Raw genomic sequence first — 25318 nt, 5'->3', positions numbered from 1 at the left:
TTTTTTTTTGCCATGTTAGTTGTTTATATTTATTTTTTAAGTATTATTATTTCTTTTTTCTTGTTCTTTTTCTGCACTTGTTGTTAGTTTAATATATTGTTTAAATAACGGTCAATGTACATTTTGTTACAAAGTTGCAAAAATGGAAAATTCTTTTTGATCAAAAATCTTTAATAAAATATATTTTTTTAAAAAGGTATCAACTGTTTCTTCTTTTTATTTAGGTGCTTCACGGTGCTGCAGGAAAACAGCGACACAAAGGTAAGACTTTGTTTGTCACCACATTTTGGTCTAGGAGTAGAGGAGTTGGATTCTCCGGTCCCTCAGACATGCAGGGCGTCATTCTCCGACCCCCCAGCGGGTCGGAGAATGGCCTTTGGCCGCCGTGAATCCCGCCACCGCCGGTTGCCGAAGTCTCCGAAGGGAGAAAAGTCGGCGGGGCGTTAATGGCGCGGCAGACGTCGGAGAATGGCACGGGTGTGCGCAAGGCAGCCGATTTTGGGCCTGCCGATATTCTCCCGTCCGGATGGGCCGAAGTCCCGTCGACGTGCTGATGGGTCACGTCGACGTAAATCAAACCTCCTTTTAATCGGCGTCAACCAGTGCTCCAGGTTCACGCCGACCAGCGTGGAGGTGAATGACGGCCTGGGGGGTTGGCCGCTGGGCAGGCGATGGCGTGGCCGCAGTCTGAATGTGTGGGGAGAGGTGTGCCTAGGGTTGTGTGTGTGTGTGCGGCGGGGGGGGGGATGGTTAGAGTGTGCTGGGCTCCGGGGGAGTGCCGGGAGGGGGGTCAGTGCCGGGAAGGAGGATGGGGGGTCCGTGCCGGGGAGGGGGATGGGGGGCCCGTGCCGGGGAGGGGGATGGGGGTCCGGGCCAGGGAGGAGGATGGGGGGTCCGTGCCGGGGAGGAGGATGGGGGGTCCGTGCCGGGGAGGGGAATGGGGGGCCCCTGCCGGGGAGAGGGATGGGGGGGGGGCGTGCCGGGGAGGAGCATGGGGGGTCTGTGCCGGGGAGGAAGATGGGGTCCGTGTCGGGGAGGAGGATGGGGGGGGGTTCCGTGCCGGGGAGGAGGATGGGGGGCCCGTGCCGGGGAGGATGATGGAGGGCCCGTGCCGGGGAGGAGGATGGGGGGCCGTGCCGGGGAGGAGGATGGGGGGCCGTGCCGGGGAGGAGGTTGGGGTCCGTGCCGGGGAGGCGGATGGGGGGGTCCATGCCGGGGAGGGGGGTGGGGTCCGTGCCGGGGAGGAGGATGGGGGGTCCGTGCCGGGGAGGAGGTTGGGGGGTCCGTGCCGGGGAGGAGGAAGGGGGGTCCGTGCCGGGGAGGAGGATGGGGGGCCCGTGTCGGGGAGGAGGACGCGAGGGCAAGTGAGTTGGTCCACCTGGCCAGGTGCCAGCCTCCAACAGTTGGACCCATGCGGTCCATGCCACCTGGCTGGGGGGAGGAGGGGATATGGGCAATGATCACATGTCGTCGTTCCCCCCCCCCCCCCCCCCCCCCAAAACCAGGCCGTCATGTTTTCCGATCATCCAGCGATGTTGGCCGCCGTGGCGGCAGCCGCTCATGTCTATGTTGCCCTGGATGAGGAGGAGGAGGAGCGTGCCAGAGAGGCGGCGCAGGCTGCCGCAGAGGGGCAGGCGGCAGCCGCCCAGGCTGGAGGGACACCTGACCGACAGGACGAGGAGGGGGAGGAGGACGCCGCGGCCCCACGCCAACAGAGGCACCCGAGGGCGCCCCGTATGTACCGGCCCCGGCAGTCATACCAGGACCTCACGGACCGGGAATGCAGGAGGAGACTCCGGATGAGGCGGGAAACCGTGGCACACATCTGCCACCTGCTGGCACACCTGTCACCGCGTGGCACTGGCGGGGGACACCCTCTCCCCGTGTCCGTCAAGGTTACGGTGGCCCTGAACTTTTATGCAACGGGGTCATTCCAGGCACCGAGTGGGGACCTGTCCGGCATATCGCAGACATCGGTGCACCGGTGCATCCGGGCAGTGACAGATGCCCTATATGCCATGGCTCACCGCTACATCCGCTTCCCTGTGGACCGGGCCAGCCAAGATGCCCGGGCCGTGGGCTTCTCTGCCGTGGCCGGGTTCCCCATGGTCCAGGGCGCGATTGATGGGATGCACGTCGCCGTGCGGCCACCTGCAGATAACAGGGCCGTGTTCACCAATAGGAAGGGGACCTATTCGATGAACATACAGGTGGTCTGCGACCACCGCATGATGATCCTGCACGTCTGCGCCCGTTACCCAGGCAGTGTACACGACTCATACGTGTTGTCGCGGTCATCCATCCCCGGCATGTACGAGGGACGCCATCCCCGGTTGAGGGGCTGGTTGCTGGGCGACAGGGGCTACCCATTGCGATCGTGGTTGATGACGCCTATACGGAGGCTACGCAATGAGACGGAGAACCGCTACAATGATGCCCATGTAGCGACAAGGGGAGTGATAGAGAGGTGCTTTGGCGTGCTGAAGATGCGTTTCAGGTGCCTGGACCTCTCTGGGGGTGCCCTCCAGTATTGGTCAGATAGGGTCAGCCGCATCATTGTGGTGTGCTGCGTCCTGCACAACATAGCCCAGCAGAGGGGCGATGTGCCGCAGGCAGAGGAGGGCAGAGTGGAGGAGCAGCAGGAAGAGGCGCAGTCCTCCCCAGATGAGGGAGATGGGGGTAATGGTCAGGGCAGACAGGCTAGACACAGGTGGGTGGCTGTCCACCGTTACCGGCTGGCCCAGCGGGCACGGGACAGGCTGATAGCCGCCCGCTTCACTTACTAGATGGGCGTGGGAATCGGGTAGTACGGCCACAGACCGCACACCATGGCAACAGCCGACCACCCACACCCCCCACCCATCCACCCACCCAGCACCCTCACCCCCCTCCCCAACCCCACCCACCCCACCCGCATGCACACCACCCCCCCCATTGCCGATCCACCTGCGGCACAACGGCCGGGCTCACACAGTTGCGGGTGGACGCGTGTCTATTGCAGGCCATGGAGGATGATGACAACCCGCCCTGCGATGAGCTCCAGGCTCCACATCGTTGGACTATGTCTGACCCATGGCCACAGCACCACCATCCACCCGGACCATCCCTGCATGCGGCTGTGACACTGCAGCGCACGGTCCCGTCCTCTGCCCGGGGGATGTTGATGGCGGCCCAGGGGGAAGGGGGCAGACTCACCTGGGGCTGAGGTAAGACCACCCCTCACACACACACACTTGCGCTCAACGTACATGACACCCCCGCACGCTTTGGACAGAGCACAAAGGCAGCTTCTGTAGGTGTAACATTGACTTTAATAACCAAACGAGTTCATGCACGTGCCCTAGCCCCTAAAACTCATCTGTGCCCTGCACCCGTGCCAACTTACTCAGTGTCTAATTGTTTGGCCTTACGGGCCCTTTGACTACGTCTACGTGGTTCCCCAGACAGTACAGCAGAACTGGAGGTGGACTCCTGTGATTCCTGCCCTCTGACACTGGATCCCTTTGGCGGCCGTTTCCTGGGGCGTCCTGGCCTAGATGGGCCAGGCTGCGGCCCGGGCGACTGGGATGGCGAGCTGCCAGCCTGTCCTGCCCGTTGCCCACCCGATGCACCTGGGACGGAAGAGGGGGAGTCCGAGGTGTCGCGGTGATCCGGGACCTTCCCTACAAGGGGAGCCGGGACGGACCACACCACCTCCTCCTCCCTTGGGGTGCCCGATGGCCCCCAGGCCTCTACATGGGTGGGGGATGCGAACGGACTGGCCATCCGAAGCCCCCCAACATCTGGCACTGCCAGTCCTGGAGGCCTATGCTGGTATTGACAGGGGTCTGCAGGTTTGCAGCCATGGAGCCCAGGGGGTTGGCAAACCCTGTCTGTGACTGTGCGACGCCGGCTCGCACATGGGCAATGGCGCCGATGCCCTCAGCGATGGCCTGCTGAGACTGGGCTATGGCCTGCAGCGACTGGGCTATGGCCTGATGAGACTGGGCCATGGCCTGCTGAGACTGGGCCATGGCCTGCAGAGACTGGGCCATGGCGTTGAGCGCCTCTGCCATCTGGCGCTGGCACTGGCTCATGGCCTCCTGTGAGAGGGCAGCCATGTCCTGGGCCACAGACGCCGCCTGCACGGAAAGCCCCAGGCCTCGCAAACCGTTCCCCATGTCTGACACCGTCGCACCCATTGCCTCCACCGCGGACGCCACCCGTGCGGTGTCGGCCTGGGTGGCACGCATGACCGGCACCACTCCCAGCTCCTGGACGTGGGTGGACTCCTCCACCTGCGACTGCAGCCGCCGCAAGCCGGCCGTCACCCTCTTCGCTCCTCTCCGGGTCGGTGGTTGCATCGGATCTATAGGTGGGTGTGGTAACTCCAGGGACCCGGGATCCATCTGGGCGGCAGATGTTCGCTTGGGCTGGGCTGTCCTCCGACCGCCCGGCCCCTCTGCTGCTCCTACCTCCACCTGCTGTACCGGGACGGCTGTGTTGTGCGCACCAGTGAGTGTACCAGACGCCTCATCACTAAAGTGCCCAACCGAGGTGAGTGTTTCTGCGATGGTGGAGGGTGTTGGTGACAGCAGTGACGTTGTGTCGTGCTCTTCGTCCCACACTGAGTCCATGGCACTTTGGGGTGGGGGTTCGTCTCCACCCATCCACTCTGTGTCACTGTCCGGTATTTCGTCTTCCTGGGTAGTGCTGTCCCAGGTAGGCGTGTCCCGGGTAGGGATGTCCTGGGTAGGGGTGTCCTGGGTAGTGGTGTCCTGGCTCGACTGTGACAGGGGCCTGTGGCTGCCTCTCTCGTCGCTGGGTGGCACACGCCTGCGTCGTCACACCTGCACGTGACGGGGACGTCGTCTCCCTGTTGCTCCAGGTCTCTCTGTCTCCCGTGGTCTCAAAGGGACATCCTGCGGGCATCGCATGCCGGAGGGTCCGGGTCTCTCCGTCTCCCGTGGTGTGCGAGGGGCATCCTGCGGGCGTCGCATGCCGGAGGGTCTGGGTTTCTCCGTCTCTCGTGGTGTGCGAGGGGCATCCTGCGGGCGTCGCATGCCGGAGGGTCCGGGTCCCTCCGTCTCCCGTGGCCTCCGAGGGGCATCCTGCGGGCGGTCTGCATCTGCGGGGATGGGTGCCTCGACGTTTGTTCCTGCGATACACAATGAAGCATGCATGGTTAGACACGCAGGCAGTGATCAGGTGATACGGGGGAGGGGGATATAGGGGAGGGGGGATATGGGGACGGGCTGTCGGTGGCTCACTTGCTAGTACGCCCCCGACCTCTGCATCAGCAACCTCCCGGTCCTCAGGTCCGCCAGCCAGTTCCAGGGCCCTTTCCTCGTGTTCGGTCAGTGGCCTCTCATCAGCGGGGCCTCCTCCAGTCCTCACATGCTCCCTATTGTTGTGTGCGCACTTCTCCTGTGGGGGTGGGGGGGGGTGCGCGTGTATTGCAGAGGTTAAGGTTAGGGCTGGATTCACTTGGGGATATGGGGGAGGGGGGATATGGGGGAGGGGGGATATGGGGGAGGGGGATATGGGGGAGGGGGGATATGGGGGATATGGGGGAGGGGGGATATGGGGGATATGGGGGAGGGGGGATATGCGGAGGGGGATATGGGGGACATGGGGGCGGGGGGATATGGGGGAGGGGGGATATGGGGGATATGGAGAGGGGGATATGGGGGATATGGGGGGATATGGGGGAGGGGGATATGGGGGAGGGGGGATATGGGGGAGGGGGATATGGGGGAGGGGGGATATGGGGGACAGGGTATATGGGGAGGGGGATATGGGGGAGGGGGGATATGGGGCAGGGGGATATGGGGGAGGGGGGATATGGGGAGGGGGATATGGGGGATATTGGGGAGGGGGGATATGGGGGATATGGGGGAGGGGGGATATGAGGAGGGGGGATATGGGGAGGGGGGGATATGGGGGAGGGGGATATGGGGAGGGGGGATATGGGGGAGGGGGGATATGGGGGAGGGGGGATATGGGGGAGGGAGGGGTATGGGGGATCTGTGGAGGGGGGATATGGATATCGGGCGGGTGGGGAGGCTCACCCTGCCTGCTCTGACGAGGTCGTTCACCTTCCTGTGGCACTGGGTGCCTGTCTGTGGTGTCAGAGCCGCAGCGGTGACGACCTCTGCCACCTCCCTCCACAGACGCCGGCTGTGGCGTGGGGCAACTCTGCGGCCCGGGATACAGGGCCTCCCTCCTCTGCTCCACTGCGTCCAGGAGCGCCTCCACATCCCGTGACTGGAACCTCGGGGCTGAGCGGCGGCCGGCCATCCGGTTGGGTGTTCCGGTCGGGTGGGGGGCAGCAGCGCGTCCTTATGAGCCGTCACGCCGTGCGGCGTGTATGACGCTGCACGGCGTGAACCACGTGAGCAAGCGCGGATCCCGTCACGTCGCTGCTAGCCCATTTCGGGCCGGAGACTTCGCGACGATTTTTGCGGCGTGACGCATGTCGGATTTGCGCCGTTTTTTGCGCCGATCGGCGGACTTTGCGCCGCTAACGGAGAATTTCGCCCGCGGTTCTTGGCAGCGCGCCATTCGCTGGCAGCGGGATTCTCTACTCCCGCCGCTTGTCACTGAGATTTCCCATTGACGTCACCCTACACCTCCGGGAAACCCGTGGTGCCAGCAGAAACAGAGAATCCCAACAGTCGGAGAATTCCCACCAAGGTGTTTGTTTATTCAGTGGGAGTCGAGTTCTTCACAGAATGTGAGCTTTCCTTGGGGATGGTTCCGATGGATCAGTAGCTCGGATGTGGCCATTCCATGTGGAGTCAGGATGTTGAGTATTATCCAGTAGATTGGTCATTGAGACAATCAAACTCAGCCCTTCTAATGCTCATTCTTTCCAGTTCATGGGGTGGGATTCTCCCACCTGACGGCAGTGTTGATGCCATTGTAAGAACTGGAGAGTTTAACGACGGCGTCATCGGACCGCTATGTGTCGCGATCCTCTGCCCTACAGGAGCCCAGCACGGCACTGGAGCGACCCACGCCGCTCCAGCTGCAAATACCGATGTCAAATGGGCACTGTGGGTCTGCGCATACGAATGGCGCGAATGCGCGCGTGCACGGTAGCATCTTTCTCCGCGCCGGCCCCAACGCAACATGGCGTAGGGCTACAGGAGCAGTGCAGAGCAAAAGAGGCCTCCACCAGGAAAGGCTGGCCCGCCGATCGGTAGGCCCCGATCGCGGGCCAGGCCACGGTGGAGGAACCCCAGTGATCGAACCCACCCTCCACCCCCCCCGCCCCCAACAAGTCGCCCCAGACAAGATGGATGCCGAGGTCCCGCCGGGTAAGACTAGATGTGAACGCTGGCGGCAGGACTTGGGCTTTTTTGGACGGCAACTCGGCCCATCCCGGCAACAGGCGCCATGCCGGCGCCAATGGCACCAATTCTCCGGTGACCGGAGAATCAGCGGACCGGCATCGGGGCGGCGGCGCGAGAATCGCGCCCGGCCCACCGATTCTCCAACCCGGCGTGGGCTGAGAGAATCCCGCCGATTGTTTCTTTCCCTCTTTATCCACCATTTGGATCTCTTCCATGTCTTCAACTCATTTTCTCTTATCGCTCCCTGCTCACTCCCCTCCTCTCAAATACTCACCTGCCCATCGCACAGTCTCGTTCTCTACAACCCACTCTTTTTATCTCACTTTCTCATCCTCCTATACTTCTCCTTGCTCCCGCCAACCCCATTACTCTCTCACCCTCATACCCTTGTCCTCGCCACTGATTTCTTTCTTTCCCTCTCAAACTCTCTAACTCAGAATTCTGGAATTTACAATGATAAATTGAAAGTCCTGGTCCACTCTACATATTTATTATATATCACTTTTCAAAAAAGGAGGGAGACAGAATGCAAGAAAGGATAGGCCAGTTAGTCTAACATCTGTCATTGGGTAAATGCTATAATCCATTTGGAAGGAAGTAGCAGCAAGATCGTTAGAAAATCATAATACAGTCAGACAGGCAGGGTTACCATGGTTTTGTGAAATGGAAATTTATTAAAGTTCTTTGAGGATGTAACCAGCAGGTCGGATAAAGGGGGAATCAGTGTTTGGATTTCCAAAAGGCATTTTTAAGGTGCCACTAAAAGGTGCCACACAAGATAAGAGCCATGCTAATAAAAGCAAAACACTATGGATGCTGGAAATCTGAAGTGAAAACAGAAAACTCAACAAGATTTTCAGCATCTGTGGAGAGAGAAACATTCAATAGCATCCTTCCTCTATCCATGCTAATAGTAAGTAAATTTGCCGTAGTCCCAGATGATCATAGGCTGCATTCCCCTTTGAGAGGGAGACTTGATGGGTGGGGATTTAACCTGAGAATCACCACACCTCAGGAGAGGGGCGAGGTTTAGGAGATGGAGCTCATGGTGTCGGGGAGTAATATGTTAGCATGGGCCGGTTTAGCTCAGTTGGCTGGGCACCTGATTTGTGATGCAGAGAGAGACCAATAGCCCGGGTTCAATTCCTGTACCGGCTGAGGTTATTCATGAAGGCTCCACCTTCTCAACCTTGCCCCTCGCCTGAGGTGTGGTGGTCCTGTTATCTGGGACTGCGGTCATCTGGGACTACGGTGAATTTACTTACTATTAGCATGGATAGAGGTTTAGCCAGGAAACAGAGAGTCTGGATAAATTGGTCATTTTCAGGTTGGCAAACTGTCACTAATGGAGTGCCACAGGCATCAGTGCTGAGGCCTCAACTATTTACATTGCTATTAATGACTTGGATGAAGAGGCAGCATGTATTGTAGCCAAATTTGCTGATGTTACAAAGATAGGGGGAGAGCAAGTTACAAGGAGAACACCAAGTGTTTGCAAAGGGATATAGACAGGTTAATATATAGATAGCAGGAAGAATAGAAAAAACAAATCTTATTTAAATGGATTTGGCATCTGGGCCTGCATGAATCACACAAAGTTAACATCCAGTTACTGCCCAGTTACTGCAAATAATTAGGAAAGCAACTGGAATGTTGACAGGGGGGATGGAACTGTACAGGACATTGGTGAGATTGCACCTGGAAAACTGTGGGCGTCATTCTCCGACCCCCCAGAGGGTCGGAGAATGGCCGTTGGCCGCCGTGAATCCCGCCCCCGCCGGTTGCCGAAGTCTCCGAAGGGAGAAAAGTCGGCGGGGCGTTAATGTCGCCGCTGCCGCGGAGAATGTCACGGGTCTGCGCAAGGCAGCCGATTTTCAGCCTGCCGATATTCTCCCTTCCGGATGGGCCGAAGTCCCGTCGACGTGATGACCGTTCACGTCGACGTGAATCAAACCTCCTTTTCATCGGCGTGACCCGGTGCTCCAGGTTCACGCCGACCAGTGTGGAGGTGAGTGACGGCCTGGGGGGTTGGCTCTGGGCAGGCGATGGCGTGGCCGCAGTCTGAATGCGTGAGGAGAGGTGTGTCTCGGGTTGTGTGTGTGTGTGTGCGGCGGGGGGGGGGGGGGGGGGGTGGGGGGGTGGTTAGAGTAGGCTGGGCTCCGGGGGAGTGCCGGGAGGGGGTCCGTGCCGGGGTGGAGGTTGGGGGGGGGGGGGGTCCGTGCCGGGGTGGAGGTTGGGGGGGGGTCCGTGCCGGGGTGGAGGTTGGGGGGGTCCGTGCTGGGGTGGAGGCTGGGGGGGGTCCGTGCCGTGCCGGGGTGGAGGTTGGGGGGGGGTCCGTGCTGGGGTGGAGGTTGGGGGGGGGTCCGTGCCGTGCCGGGGTGGAGGTTGGGGGGGGGGTCCATGCCGGGGTGGAGGTTGGGGGGGTCCGTGCCGGGGTGGAGGTTGGGGGGGGGGTCCGTGCTGGGGTGGAGGTTGGGGGGGGTCCGTGCCGTGCCGGGGTGGAGGTTGGGGGTTGGGGGGGGTCCGTGCCGGGGTGGAGGTTGGGGGGGGGTCTGTGCCGGGGTGGAGGTTGGGGGGGGGGTCCGTGCCGGGGTGGAGGTTGAGGGGGGGTCCGTGCTGGGGTGGAGGTTGGGGGGGGGGTCCGTGCCGTGCCGGGGTGGAGGTTGGGGCGGGGGGGGGGTCCGTGCCGGGGTGGAGGTTGGGGGGGGGGTCCGTGCCGGGGTGGAGGTTGGGGGGGGTCCGTGCCGTGCCGGGGTGGAGGTTGGGGGGGGGTCCGTGCTGGGGTGGAGGTTGGGGGGGGGTCTGTGCCGTGCCGGGGTGGAGGTTGGGGGTTGGGGGGGTCCGTGCCGGGGTGGAGGTTGGGGGGGGGTCTGTGCCGGGGTGGAGGTTGGGGGGGGGTCCGTGCCGGGGTGGAGGTTGAGGGGGGTCCGTGCCGAGGAGGGGGATGGGAGGGCAAGTGAGTTGGTCCACCTGGCCAGGTGCCAGCCTCCAACAGTTGGACTAATGCGGTCCATGCCACCTGGCTGGGGGGAGGAGGGGATATGGGCAATGATGACATGTCGTCGTTCCCCTCCCCCCCACCAGGCCGTCATGGTTTTCAGATCATCCAGCGATGTTGGCCGCCGTGGTGGCAGCCGCTCAGGTCTATGTTGCCCTGGATGAGGAGGAGGAGGAGGAGGAGGAGCGTGCCAGAGAGGCGGCGCAGGCTGCCGCAGAGGGGCAGGCGTCAGCCGCCCAGGCTGGAGGGACACCTGACCGACAGGACGAGGAGGGGGAGGAGGACATCGCGGCCCCACGGCAACGGAGGCACCCGAGGGCACCCCGTGTGTACCGGCCCCGGCAGTCATACCAGGACCTCACGGACCGGGAATGCAGGAGGAGACTCCGGATGAGCCGGGAAACCGTGGCACACATCTGCCACCTGCTGGCACACCTGTCACCGCGTGGTACTGGCAGGGGACACCCTCTCCCCGTGTCCGTCAAGGTTACGGTGGCCCTGAACTTTTATGCAACGGGGTCATTCCAGGCACCGAGTGGGGACCTGTCCGGCATATCGCAGACATCGGTGCACCGGTGCATCCGGGCAGTGACAGATGCGCTATATGCCATGGCGCACCGCTACATCCGCTTCCCCGTGGACCGGGCCAGCCAAGATGCCCGGGCCGTGGGCTTCTCTGCCGTGGCCGGGTTCCCCATGGTCCAGGGCGCGATCGATGGGATGCACATCGCCGTGCGGCCACCTGCAGATAACAGGGCCGTATTCACTAATAGGAAGGGGACCTATTCGATGAACGTACAGGTGGTCTGCGACCACCGCATGATGATCCTGCACGTCTGCGCCCGTCACCCAGGCAGTGTACACGACTCATTCGTATTGTCGCGGTCATCCATCCCGGCATGTACGAGGGCGCCATCCCCCGGCTAAGGGGCTGGTTGCTGGGCGACAGGGGCTACCCATTGCGATCGTGGCTGATGACGCCTATACGGAGGCCACGCAATGAGGCGGAGAACAGTTACAATGATTCCCATGTAGCGACAAGGGGAGTGATCGAGAGGTGCTTTGGCGTGCTGAAGATGTGTTTCAGGTGCCTGGATCTCTCTGGGGGCGCCCTCCAGTATTGGTCAGATAGGGTCGGCCGCATCATTGTGGTGTGCAGCGTCCTGCACAACATAGCCCAGTAGAGGGGCGATGTGCCGCAGGCAGAGGAGGGGCGGAGTGGAGGAGCAGCAGGAAGAGGCCCAGTCCTCCCAGATGAGGGGATGGGGGCAATGGTCAGGGCAGACGGGTAGACACAGGCGAGTGGCTGTCCACCGTTACCGGCTGGTCCAGCGGGCACGGGACAGACTGATAGACGCCCGCTTCACTGACTAGATGGGCGTGGGAATCGGGTAGTATGGCCACAGACCGCACACCATGGGGCAACAGCCGACCACCCCCCCCCCCCCCCCCCCCCCCCCCCCCTCATTGCTGATCCACCTGCGGCACAACGGGCCGGGCTCACACAGTTGAGGGTCGACGCGTGTCTATCGCAGGCCATGGAGGATGATGACAACCCGCCCTGCGATGAGCTCCTGGCTCTACATCGTTGGACTATGTCTGACCATGGCCACAGTACCACCATCCACCCGGACCATCCCTGCATGCGGCTGTGACACTGCAGCGCACGGTCCCGTCCTCTGCCCGGGGGATGTTGATGGCGGCCCAGGGGGAAGGGGCAAGACTCACCTGGGGCTGAGGTAAGACCACCCCTCACACACACACTTGCGCTCAACGTACATGACACCCCCGCACACTTTGGACAGAGCACAAAGGCAGCTTCGGTAGGTGTAACGTTGACTTTAATTAACCAAAGGAGTTCATGCACGTGCCCTAGCACCTAAAACTCATCTGTGCCCTGCACCCGTGCCAACTTACTCAGTGTCTAATTGTTTTGGCCTTACGGGCCCTTTGACTACGTCTACGTGGTTCCCCAGACGGTACAGCAGAACTGGAGGTGGACTCCTGTGATTCCTGCCGTCTGACACTGGCTCCCTTTGGCGGGCCGTTTCCTGGGCGTCCTGGCCTAGATGGGCCAGGCTGCGGCCCGGGCGACTGGGATGGCGAGCTGCCAGCCTGTCCTGCCCGTTGCCCACCCGATGCACCTGGGACGGAAGTGGGGGAGTCCGAGGTGTCGCGGTGTACCGGGACCTCTCCTACAGAGGGAGCCGGGACGGATCACACCACCTCCTCCTCCCTCGGGGTGCCCGATGGCCCCCAGGCCTCTACATGGGTGGGGGATGCGAACGGACTGGCCATTCCGACGCCCCCCCGACATCTGGCGCTGCCAGTCCTGGAGGCCCGTGCTGGTATCGACAGGGGTCTGCAGTTTGCAGCCATGGAGCCCAGGGGGCTGGCAAACCCTGTCTGTGACAGGTGCGACGCCGGCTCGCACAATGGCCACTGGCGCCAATGCCCTCAGCGATGGCCTGCAGAGACTGGGCCATGGCCTGCAGAGACTGGGCCATGGCCTGCTGAGACTGGGCTATGGCGTTGAGCGCCTCTGCCATCTGGCGCTGGCACTGGCTCATGGACCTCCTGTGAGAGGGCAGCCATTTCCTGGGCCACAGACGCCGCCTGCATGGAAGGCCCCAGGCCTCGCAAACCATTCCCCATGTCTGACACCATCGCACCCATTGCCTCCACCGCGGACGCCACTCGTGCCGGTGTCGGCCTGGGTGGCACGCATGACCGGCACCACTCCCAGCTCCTGGACGCGGGTGGACCTCCTCCACCTGCGACCGCAGCCGCCGCAAGCCGCCCGTCACCCTCTTCGCTCGTCTCGGGTCGGTGGTTGCATCGGATCTATGTGTGGGTGTGGTACTGCAGGGAACCCGGGATCCATCTGGGTGGCAGATGTTCGCTTGGGCTGGGCTGCCCTCGGACCGCCGGTCCCTCTGCTGCTCCCACCTCCACCTGCTGTATCGGGACGGCTGTGTTGTGCGCACCAGTGAGTGTACCAGACGCCTCATCACTAAAGTGCCCAACCGTGGTGAGTGTTTCTGCGATGGTGGAGGGTGTTGGTGACAGCAGTGGCGTTGTGTCGTGCTCTTCGTCCCACTCTGAGTCCATGGCACTTTGGGGTGGGGATTCGTCTCCACCCATCCACTCTGAGTCACTGTCCGGTGTTTCGTCTTCCTGGGTAGTGCTGTCCCGGGTAGGGGTATCCTGGGTAGTGGTGTCCTGGGTAGTGGTGTCCTGGGTAGTGGTGTCCTGGGTAGTGGTGTCCTGGCTCGGATGTGACGGGGGCCTGTGGCTGCCCCCCTCGTCGCTGGGTGGTCGCTCCCGCACGTGACGGGGGTGTCGTCTCCCTGTTGCTCCAGGTCTCTCCGTCTCCCGTGGTGTGCGAGGGCATCCTGCGGGCGTCGCATGCTGGAGGGTCCGGGTCTCTCCGTCTCCCGTGGTCTCCAAGGGGCATCCTGCAGACGTCGCATGCTGGAGGGTCCGGGTCTCTCCGTCTCCCGTGGTCTCCGAGGGGCATCCTGCGGGCGTCGCATGCTGGAGGGTCCGGGTCTCTCCGTCTTCCGTGGTCTCCGAGGGGCATCCTGCGGGCGTCGCATGCTGGAGGGTGCGGGTCTCTCCGTCTCCTGTGGTCCCGAGGGGCATCCTGCGGGCGTCGCATGCTGAGGGTGCGGGTCTCTCCGTCTCCTGTGGTCTCCGAGGGCATCCTGCGGGCGTCGCATGCTGGAGGGTGCGGGTCTCTCCGTCTCCTGTGGTCTCCGAGGGGGCATCCTACGGGGCGGGACTGCATCTGCGGGGATGGTGTGCCTGGACGTTTGGTCCTGCGATACACAATGAAGCATGCATGGTTAGACATCAGGCAGTGATCAGGTGATACGGGGGAGGGGGATATGGGGGAGGGGGGGATATGGGGGAGGGGGGATATGGGGGAGGGGGAGATATGGGGAGGGGGGGATATGGGGGAGGCTCACCCTGCCTGCTCTGACAAAGTCGTTCACCTTCTTGTGGCACTGGGTGCCTGTCCGTGGTGTCAGGGCCACAGCGGTGACGGCCTCTGCCACTTCCCTCCACAGACGCCGGCTGTGGCGTGGGGCAACTCTGCGGCCGTGCCCGGGATACAGGGCGTCCCTCCTCTGCTTCCACCGCGTCCAGGAGCGCCTCCACATCGCGTGACTCGAACCTCGGGGCTGAGCGACGGCCAGCCATCCAGTCGGGTGTTGCGGTCGGGTGTTCCGGTCGGGTGGGGGGGAGCAGCGCGGCCTTATGAGCCGTCACGCCGTGCGGCGCGTGAACCGCTGCGCAAGCACGGATCCCGTTATGTCGCTGCTAGCCATTTCGGGCCGGAGACTATCGACCCATTTTTCCAACGTGACGCAAGTCGGATTTGCGCCGTTTTTTGCGCCGATCGGCGGACTTTCCGCCGATAACGGAGAATTTCGCCCTGTGTTGCATGGTCACCTGATTTAAGGAAAGATGTACTCGCATTGGAGGCAGTTCAGAGCACAGGCTGATTCCTGAGATGAGTTGTCTTATGAGGAAAAGTTGAATAGGTTGGGCCTATACGCATTGGATTTTAGAAGGATGAGAGTTGATCTTGGTCGAAATATATGAGGGGGCCGGCACGCCTTTGGACTCTGGGAGGAGACCGGAGCACCCGGAGAAACCCTTGCAGACAATTTTTTTTTTAATGTGTTCCTGGGATGTGGACTGGCTGGGCCTGCATTTATTGCCCATCCCTGAGTGAGGGCATTTAAGAGTCAGCCACATGCTGTGGATTTGGAGTCACATGTAGGTCAGACCAGGTAAGGACGACAGATTTCCTTCCCTAAAGGATATTAGAGAACCAGGTGGTTCGACAATCAACAATGGTTTCATGACTTTTACATCCAAATTTTTATGGAATTCAAATTTCACCATCTGCCGTGGTGGGATTCGAACCCAGGTCTACAGAGCATGACTCTGGCACCCAGAATTACTAGTCCAGCGATGATACCAATACGCCACTGCCTCCACTGCAACGTGCAAATTCCACACAGGACAGTCACCCGAGGTCGGAATCGAACCCTGGTCTCTGGTGCTGTGAGGCAGCAGTCCTAACCACTGTGCCATCGTGCAACCCCATGAGCCTGCCTCGGATCCTACGTGGACCCCTCAGTGAGAGTGCTCACTGTAACTGATGTGCGAGGTCCACATCCAGGCTAGCTGGTCCTATATGTCCCCAAGCTTCCCTTTGCAGAAGCTCCAACTGCACTTTGTGATAATCAGTGATGGTTACACTTGCGCTAGTGTCCTGGAAAGCTCGGAAAACTTACCATTCCCATCTCAGAGTCATAACATTGTGGGTTCAAATCCAATTTCAGAGACTTGAGTCAATCATTCAGATTGAGACTGCAAGACAGTACCCGTGAATGATGGAGGTGCTGCCTTATAGAAGGGGACATTGTGCAGATGTCAAAGAAACCTGGAACCCATTATAACAAAAGCCCATCTGGGTCACCAATGTCCTTTAAGGAAGGAAATCTACTGTCTTTATCCCGACTGGCCTACATGTGGCTCTAGACTCACAGCAGTGTGGTTGACGCTTAAATGACCTCTGAAATAGTCAAGCCATTCAGTTCAAGGGCAATCAGGGATGGGCAATAAATGCTGACCCAGCCAATGGCATCTCTTAAATTAATTTTAAAAAGATTACCTTTAGCTGCTTCTGGGACTTTTGTGTACCCATTGGTTGCCATGTCTCCCTACATTAAAAACACTGACTACATTTGAAAAGTATGCTATGTTATTAAATGTTGTGACAGTGCAAAGTTTGCCCTGAGAGGATCGGCTCAAGGGTTCACCAGGCGTGGCAGCCATTCCTCGACTACCTAGAGGAACGTTAGAGGGAAGACAGATGACCAGCAGCAGCAACCCAGGGGGAGGGGGGGGTTTAGTTTAGTTTAGGTCAATAGACATGGGGTTTGTTACCTGTGTATTGTTAAAAAATTTCTGTTTTGTTATTGTTTCGTTTGCTTTGTAAGAGGGAAAAATTGTTGTTTGAAATGTTTTCAATAAAATATATAGTTTTTTAAAAATGTTGTGGACAGTGCATTAAGTTCTTTCCTTTTGATTGCCACAATGGTGCAGTGCTTAACACTATGGCGCAGTGATTAGCACTGCTGCCTCACAGCGCCAGGCACTCGGGTTCAATTGTGGCCTTGGTGACTTGGAACTGTGTTACTAGCTATCTGACTTGCCTCTGTGCTTTTTCAACAGCCCAGAAGGAAAAGAAAAGTAAAAACTGGGAAATAAAAATACTGGTCCAAACTATTTTTTTTCTTCTGGGAGAAGACAAACAGAAGACTCGCCTGTGTAAATATGCAGATAGTCAAGAAGGCAGGTCGAGATAAGGGAAGCTATTTGATGGCTTCTCCCTCACCCTTCCATTAAAAATGGTCAAATTCTCCACAGCCCGTTGGAAGACTCCAGAGTTTCCAGTTCCATTCCTAGCTTGTGTCCACTCCATGTTGTACCCCTTCAGTGTGAAGGACAACTCAATGATATCAGTATGGCATTGTGTCTTTTACTCATCTTGTACCTGTGACCCCTCTGCCTCCCTCCCCACCTGTCTTGAGTTCATGCGCAGTACTCAGGATTAACCGTTCAATTGCCCTCAGTGCTTTGGATATCTTTAGGTTTCCTCTCATCTGCCTCCTCCCAAGGCTGCTGAGTTGGGTCTTTCTGCAAACCTTTGCGGTTACGCTAGGAGTGGTGGACATATTCAGATGTTGCAGGCGGAGCAGTGTCTTGTTGGCACTTTCCACTCACAGTATGTTTGCTTTCCAGATTTGCTTAAGGGATCCATTCGCACGAGGAAGAATTCATGGCTGACACCCTACGCTCACCTCACTATAAAAAAAACAACCAGAAATTCTTCCGGTAAGTTCTATTTAGCATTAATGAAGTAGAATCCTGTTCAATCCTTCAGACTACAGCTGAAGCAGGAATTTAACCCACCTCCCTTCCACACCCACACCAGGGCTATTTCATTTTCCCTTTGAAAAATCTTCCAACATATTCAACTTGTTGTGGTTCCTTCCATGCAATAGTACCTGGGACAGGAGTTCATCAATCCTATTTGGACATGTTCACTAACAGTCTATTTTGTTCCACCTCCAATATTTTTATAATGAATGAAGCAAAGTGTTCAAAGGAATAAAAAGCACTATCTTTCCAACACTAGGACAGTCGGTTTCTAGGATTACTTGCAAAAGTTTTAATTTCTGGAGACTCCAGGGCAAATCTTGAAGATGGCAACCCCACCCTTCTCTGCCGTCACCCCCTCCGTCATCTCCCTCTCCCCCCAGCTCCCGATCTGAGCATCACACAGCAGGGAGGTATCAAGTGGAGTTTGCAGGTGTAAAATTTGGCTCCGTTGCTCTTCATTACAGATGCTGTTTTGGATGTAAAATGCCATCTGCACCTTGCACGTATAGTTCTGACATAGATAGTATCTGATGCCATTTTGGTGAGGGCCTGTTCGGAACAGCGCCAAATGTGTACAGAGGAGACAGATGGCCATAGAATCATAGTGATGTAAGAGGCCCTTCAGCCCATCATGTCTGCGCCAGCCTTCAAGCACATATCTATTCTAATCCCACTCTCCAACACTTGGTTCTTGGCTTTGTTTGCTATGGCATTTCAAGTATTCATCTAAACACTTCTTAAATGTTCTGAGGGTTCCCACTGCTAACACCAGTGAGTTCCAGATCCCCACCACCCTCTGGGTGAAAAAGCTTTTCCTCAAATCTCCTCTGAACATCCTGCCCCTTACCTTATATCGATGCCCCCCTGGTCACTGATACTTCTACTAACTGAAAAAGTTCCTTCCTATCTACCAGTCAGTTTGTAACTTTGATACATTTGTGCATTGAAGTTTCAAGTCCTTGTAATTGGTGCCTTGTGAATCAGGAAAAATAACCCAATTGACATTGTTGTTTTCATCCGGATGAGATTATACAACTCTCTGCACACTCCTTTATCAATCATTTCCCTCAACCGTCACTTATCTCACACAACTCAAACTGCATTCAGCAGACAGAAGATCCCTCTATTTAAAAGGATTTTAAAGTGAACTCTTGCACCAAAGTCTAGGTCATTGGCTGAGTGACAAGAAACAGAGACCAAAGAACAAAGAACAAAGAACAAAGAAATGTACAGCACAGGAACAGGCCCTTCGGCCCTCCAAGCCCGTGCTGACCATACTGCCCGACTAAACTACAATCTTCTACACTTCCTGGGTCCGTATCCTTCTATTCCCATCCTATTCATATATTTGTCAAGATGCCCCTTAAATGTCCCTATCGTCCCTGCCTCCACTACCTCCTCCGGTAGTGAGTTCCAGGCACCCACTACCCTCTGCGTAAAAAACTTGCCTCGTACATCTACTCTAAACTTTGCCCCTCTCACCTTAAACCTATGCCCCCTAGTAATTGACCCCTCTACCCTGGGGAAAAGCCTCTGACTATCCACTCTGTCTATGCCCCTCATAATTTTGTATACCTCTATCAGGTCGCCCCTCAACCTCCTTCGTTCCAGTGAGAACAAACCGAGTTTATTCAATCGCTCCTCATAGCTTATGCCCCCCATACCAGGCAACATTCTGGTAAATCTCTTCTGCACCCTCTCTAAAGCCTCCACATCCTTCTGGTAGTGTGTCGACCAGAATTGAACACTATACTCCAAGTGTGGCGTAACTAAAGTTCTATACAGCTGCAACATGACTTGCCAATTCTTATACTCAAAAACCAGTACGAAGTCTTACAACACCAGGTTAAAGTCCAACAGGTTTGTTTCGATGTCACTAGCTTTCGGAGCGCTGCTCCTTCCTCAGGTGAATGAAGAGGTCTGTTCCAGAAACACATATATAGACAAATTCAAAGATGCCAAACAATGCTTGGAATGCGAGCATTAGCAGGTGATTAAATCTTTACAGATCCAGAGATGGGGTAACCCCAGGTTAAAGAGGTGTGAATTGTACCAAACCAGGACAGTTGGTAGGATTTCGCAGGCCAGATGGTGGGGGATGAATGTAATGCGACATGAATCCCAGGTCCCGGTTGAGGCCGCACTCATGTGTGCGGAACTTGGCTATAAGTTTCTGCTCGGCGATTCTGCGTTGTCGCGGGTCCTGAAGGCCGCCTTGGAGAACGCTTACCCGGAGATCAGAGGCTGAATGCCCTTGACTGCTGAAGTGTTCCCCGACTGGAAGGGAACATTCCTGCCTGGTGATTGTTGCGCGATGTCCGTTCATTCGTTGTCGCAGCGTCTGCATGGTCTCGCCAATGTACCACGCTTCGGGACATCCTTTCCTGCAGCGTATGAGGTAGACAACGTTGGCCGAGTCGCACGAGTATGTACCGCGTACCTGGTGGGTGGTGTTCTCACGTGTAATAGTGGTATCCATGTCGATCCACGGCGGGAATCCGTGGCAGGATTCCAGGCAGGAATGTTCCCTTCCAGTCGGTGAACACTTCAGCAGTCAAGGGCATTCAGCCTCTGATCTCCGGGTAAGCGTTCTCCAAGGCGGCATTCAGGACCCGCGACATCGCAGAATCGCCGAGCAGAAACTTATAGCCAAGTTCCGCACACATGAGTGCGGCCTCAACCGGGACCTGGGATTCATGTCGCATTACATTCATCCCCCACCATCTGGCCTGCAAAATCCTACCAACTGTCCTGGCTTGATGCAATTCACACCTCTTTAACCTGGGGTTACCCCATCTCTGGATCTGTAAAGATTTAATCACCTGCTAATGGTCGCATTCCAAGCATTGTCTGGCATCTTTGTATTTGTCTATATATGTGTTTCTGGAACAGACCTCTTCATTCACCTGAGGAAGGAGCAGCGCTCCGAAAGCTAGTGACATCGAAACAAACCTGTTGGACTTTAACCTGGTGTTGTAAGACTTCGTACTGTGCTCACCCCAGTCCAACGCCGGCATCTCCACATCAAAGAAACAGAGAGTAATGGTTAATGGATGTTTGTCGGGTTGAAAATCTAAAGTGGCGTTCCCCAGTAGTCCGTTTTGAGAGCCTTGCTTTTCCTAATTTATATCAATGATCTAGACCTTTATGTACAGGGCACAACCCCAAAATTTGGGGATGACATGAAACTCAGAAGCATGTGAACTTTGAGAAGGGTAATGTAGAACTCATAAAGGACATGGACAAGTTAGTGGGATAGGTGGACAAGTGGCAGATTAAATTTAAGACAGAGAAATGTGAAGCGGTTCAAATTGGTTGGAAAAACGCAGAAAGACAATTAAAATAAAGGTACAATTCTAAAGGGCAGAAATCATTGAAGGTGCCTTAACAGATTGAGTGGTTAATGAATCCTACATATCCTAGGTGTTATTAATAAGGGCATAGAGTACAAGAGCAAGGAGGTTATGCTGAAGTTATAGCGAACACTTGGTTTGGCTTCAACTGGAGTATTATGTCCAGTTCTGGGTGCCACACTTTAGAAGGATGTGAAGATATTGGAGAGTGTAGGAAAGAGAATGGTTCCAGGGATGAGGATCGGCAGTTATGAAAATAATTTGGAGAAGTTGAGACTATTTTTAATCGAGGAATTCAAAATCATGAGGGGATCTGGACAGAGTAGATAGGGAGAAATTGCTTCCATTGGTGGAAGGATTGAGAACCGGAAGGCACAGATTTCAGGCAATTGACAAAAGAGGGAGTGGGGTTTGGGAAGAAACTTTTTTGCACAGCGAGTGGTTAAGGTCTGGATTGCATTGCCTAAAGGTGTGGTGGAAAAAGGTTCATTCGAGGCTTTCAGGAGGGAATTGGATTATTGTCTGAAAAGGAAGAATGTGCAGAGTTGCAGGGAGAAGGCGAGTGAGTAGTACTTAGGTGCATCACTCATTTAGAGATCCAATGTTGACATGGTGGGCCGAATGGCCTCTTTCTATGCTGTAATCATTCCCTGATTAATATATATCGGGAAGAGCAGCCGACACTTGGGGCATTCCGCGACAGTCTATCAGTCGGCAAAATATCCATTAATCACTACCCTTCCTTTCCTGTTACTCAGCCAATTTCATTGCCATATTGCTACTGTCCCTGTGATTCCTTGAGCTGTAGTTTGCAGTCCAATGATGTGCAGGTTAGGTGGATTTGCCATACTAAATTACCCCTTAGTGTCCAAAGATTAGATGGGGCTACAGGGATAGGGTAGAATGTTCTTTTGGAGGGTCAGAACAGACTCGATGGGCTGAATGGCCTCCTTCTGCACTGCAGGGATTTTATGGATTTGCTCAGGTCTGTCGAGCAGCGCTTTGTCATATGCCTTTTGAAAGTCCACGTACACCACATCAACAGCTTTACCCTGATCAACCGTCTCTGTGACCTCTGCAAAAAACTCCAGCAAGTTAGGAAAAGACAGTTTACCCTGATCAAATTGTAGTTGGCTTTCTTTATTAACCCAAGTTGGCTCAAGTGACTATTAATTTTGTGCTGCCGTATTGTTTATAGAAGCTTCTCTACAACCAAAGTTAAAATGACTGCCCTATAGTTACTGGATTTATGTTTATACCGGCAGTCCTCGCACCTACGACATTATTGGTCCCTGAAAAAGCACGGGAATTGATTTTCCCATAAGGCCAATAATGTTGAACCTATTGTCACCAAAATAACCCATAATTTTGTACTCACTCAATTATAAAAAAATGTAATATAGCAATAAATTAATATTAATTTTAAGAAAAAGGTTGGCTGTATAAAGATTCATCAAGTAAAAAAAGCATCAGAACAGCAACTGAGCATCTTAAGTCAGTAGATGGGCAGCACAAACATAGATGCGCATATATGAATGTCTGAACTTGTTCGCTGGTGTGACATTGTAAATCATAGGATCATAGAATCCCTACAGTGCAGAACGAGGCCATTCAGCCCATCGAGTCTGACTGACCCTCCAGAAGAGCATCCCATCCAAGCCCAATTCCCTGTCTATCCCCGGAACCCTACCTAACCATTGGATACTCAGGGGCAATTTAGCATGGCCAATCCACCTAACCTGCACACCTTTGGACTGTGGGAGGAAACCGGAGAACCCGGAGGAAACCCACGCAGACACAAGGAGAACGTGCAAACTCCACACAGACAGTGACCCAAGGCGGAATTGACCTGGGATCCTGGGGCTGTGAGGCAGCAGTGCTAACCACTGTGTTATTATGGATTGCAGGTTAGGTTGATTGGCCATGCTAAATTGCCCCTTAGTGTTCCGACGGTTATATGGGACTACAGGGATAGAGTGGGCCTGGATGGGGTGCTCTTTCAGAAGGTTGGTGCAGCTTTGATGGGCCAAATGGCCTACTTCTACACTGTAGGGTTTCTATGATTCATCCCCTGAGACTATAGAAGACTGGATAATTGCGGCCAGTGCCTCCACAATTTCCAATCTCTCTTCCTCAGTATCCTTGGATGCATCTCATCCAGTCCTGGTAACTTATCAACCCTACAGTACAATCAGCATGTCCAATTCCTCCTCCTTATCAACATTATACTTTTCAAATGTTTGAATTTCACCATGGCCTCTCCAGTATCTTCTTCCTCGATGAAAACAGATTTACTATCTCAGCCATGCCCCTGGCTCAATGAGTAAATCCATCCTTTTGGTCCCTAATCAGCCCTCCTTTTGCGACTCTTTTATTATTTATATGCTTACGGAAGATTTTGGGATTCCTTTTTAGTTAATTGCTAGTCTCTTTTCATATTCTGGCCTAAGTTTCCCAGTCCTGCCTGCCGTGGGAATCGTCACAGATAAATAATAATAATAATCTTTTATTGTCACAAGTATGAAGTTACTGTGAAAAGCCCCTAGTTGCCACATTCCGGCGCCTGTTTGGGTAAGCTGTACGGGAATTGAGCCCACGCTGCTGGCCTTGTTCTGCGTTACAAACCAGCTGTCTAGCCCACTGAGCTAAACCAGCCCATTATACCGAACAAGCCAAAAGTCTATTGACCTCGGGTGAGAATTTTCAGTTCCGGGGAGGGCGGGACTGAAAAATCCTGCCCCCCCGTCTTCACTTCTTTTATTTGCTTTTTCACTTCCCCTCTGAACCTTCTGCATTCAGCCTGGTTCTCCAAAAGCGTGAAGTTTTCAACTGCAGCTCTCTCCTCCTCTCGGACAATATACGGTAGCTCATGCACATCTATTTCTTATGCTCCCTATGTCTAATCCTTATGAACCTCTGACCTCACGCCCCCCCCCCCCCCCCCCCCCCGCCCATATCCTGTCACAGCTTCCCCCCAGCCATCTCTCATTCGCTGGGGAAAACCTCTTTCGTAACAATAGTGAAGGATGATTCTCGGCCTGTCTGTATCAGGCGTTGCTTTTTACATCTTCTCTATTCTAAACTCTCTCAACCATCATTAACTTCCCCATATAGGATCTTCTCCGTAACGAAAACAACACTCGATCTGAGTTCCTTCCCCACCTTCCTCCTGTCACAGTACCTTCACCATCTCCACCACCGCCAGCTTAGATGCAGCAACCTCTTAACCAGACACTCACACACTGCTTGAATTCCCAGTGACTCACTATCACTCTGTGCTGTAATCATCACAAAGTCAGGGCTCGCCCCAATATGTTGCTGCTGAAAATGTCACTTTCCCATGTAAATTTAATGAACTCGCTGTATTTATGTATCATTTTTAAGGAATAAAACCACAATGAGGAATGCTCTTTTCAATCAATCCCTTCCTCAATAACATTCACACAACTTCTCTCTGCACTTAGCCATTGAAAGCATCGCATCATGTTTTGCTACAAAACGTAGCAATTTACCTGAACATTAGATTAATACAAGTGATGGCAGGATGTGCTGGTGAGGGGTGGAGCAGGTAGGGGCTTGCTATCCTGTTAAACGGTCGCTTTCAGATCTTGTGCCTTTGTCTTCTCACTCAGATCTCGAGACCAGTTTTCCTGGACTGAAAGGGAAACCCATAATGTCCTGGGAGGAGAAGGTGGGACTGGCACACCTAAGAGAGATGCGCTACAGCCAAGGATCCTTGAGAATCAAGCACCGAGGCCTGTACTATATTTATGCCCAGATTTTATTCCGATACCACGCAGACCATCCCATGGTCACAAGAGAATATCAGCTGATTCAGTACGTCTACAGGAAGATGGCCAAATACCCAAAGCCAACTTTGATCTTGAGGGGGGCCAGCACTTGGTGCTCGGGCAACCATAACTTGTATTCAGTCTATCAAGGAGGGGTCTTCAGTCTGCTCAATGGCGACAAAATCTTTGTGACTGTGTCAAATGTCTCTTTAGTAGATGTCGATGAGGCATCCAGTTACTTGGGAGCATTCAAAATGGATTGAATTAGTGTCAATTGTGCATTGTTAGGTTCGGCACCTCCACACTCCGAATACTCGAATAGTGGGTAGTGAACAATTTGATCCTGACACCGCTCAGCTACTCAGTTCAATCATTGCTAAAATAGGATAAGTAAATCGTGGATGTATATCAGTTAAGATGATGACCGAGAACCGCTTATCATTGTTTCGTTAATAAAAGGTAGTGTTTCAAAACGAAAGCTCTCCTCCGCCTCAATGTGTTTCAGCCCTGAGAAGTAGGACAGTTCCACCTCACGATAACAGAGTCATCATTAGATTAAAATCTGACTGAACATAAACAATGTTGCACAAAATACATAAAAAATGGAACAAATAGTAAAAAATAAACTAAAAACAACTAAATTAATGAAAAACACTTTCTGACCAGCATAATGAAGCAGTGGAGATAGAAGCTGGAAATGAAATGAAAAATGAAAATCACTTATTGTCACAAGTAGGCTTCAATGAAGTTACTGTGAAAAGCCCCTAGTCGCCACATTCCGGCGGCTGTTCAGGGAGGCTGGTACGGGAATTGAACCGTGCTGCTGGCCTGCCTTGGTCTGTTTTCAAAGCCAGCGATTTAGCTGTGCGCTAA

The 25318-nt window shown here is 55.2% G+C and overlaps 1 protein-coding gene across 1 annotated transcript in view; it reads left to right on the top strand.

Moving 5' to 3' along the window:
- Positions 1–24923, top strand: part of LOC140428787 (tumor necrosis factor ligand superfamily member 10-like) — a 112803-nt gene extending 87880 nt beyond the window's left edge. The window contains exons 3-5 of the mRNA XM_072515476.1: positions 225–261; positions 17161–17253; positions 24287–24923. Of these exons, the coding sequence (XP_072371577.1) occupies positions 225–261; positions 17161–17253; positions 24287–24708 (552 nt within the window). The 3' untranslated portion in view covers positions 24709–24923. The remainder of the gene's footprint in view (positions 1–224; positions 262–17160; positions 17254–24286) is intronic.
- Positions 24924–25318: the final 395 nt, after the last annotated feature.

This window comes from Scyliorhinus torazame, chromosome 8 (assembly GCF_047496885.1).
Source record: "Scyliorhinus torazame isolate Kashiwa2021f chromosome 8, sScyTor2.1, whole genome shotgun sequence".
Taxonomy (NCBI): domain Eukaryota; kingdom Metazoa; phylum Chordata; class Chondrichthyes; order Carcharhiniformes; family Scyliorhinidae; genus Scyliorhinus; species Scyliorhinus torazame.
The sequence above is the reverse complement of the archived record's forward strand: the minus strand, read 5'-3'. Positions and strand labels throughout refer to the sequence as shown.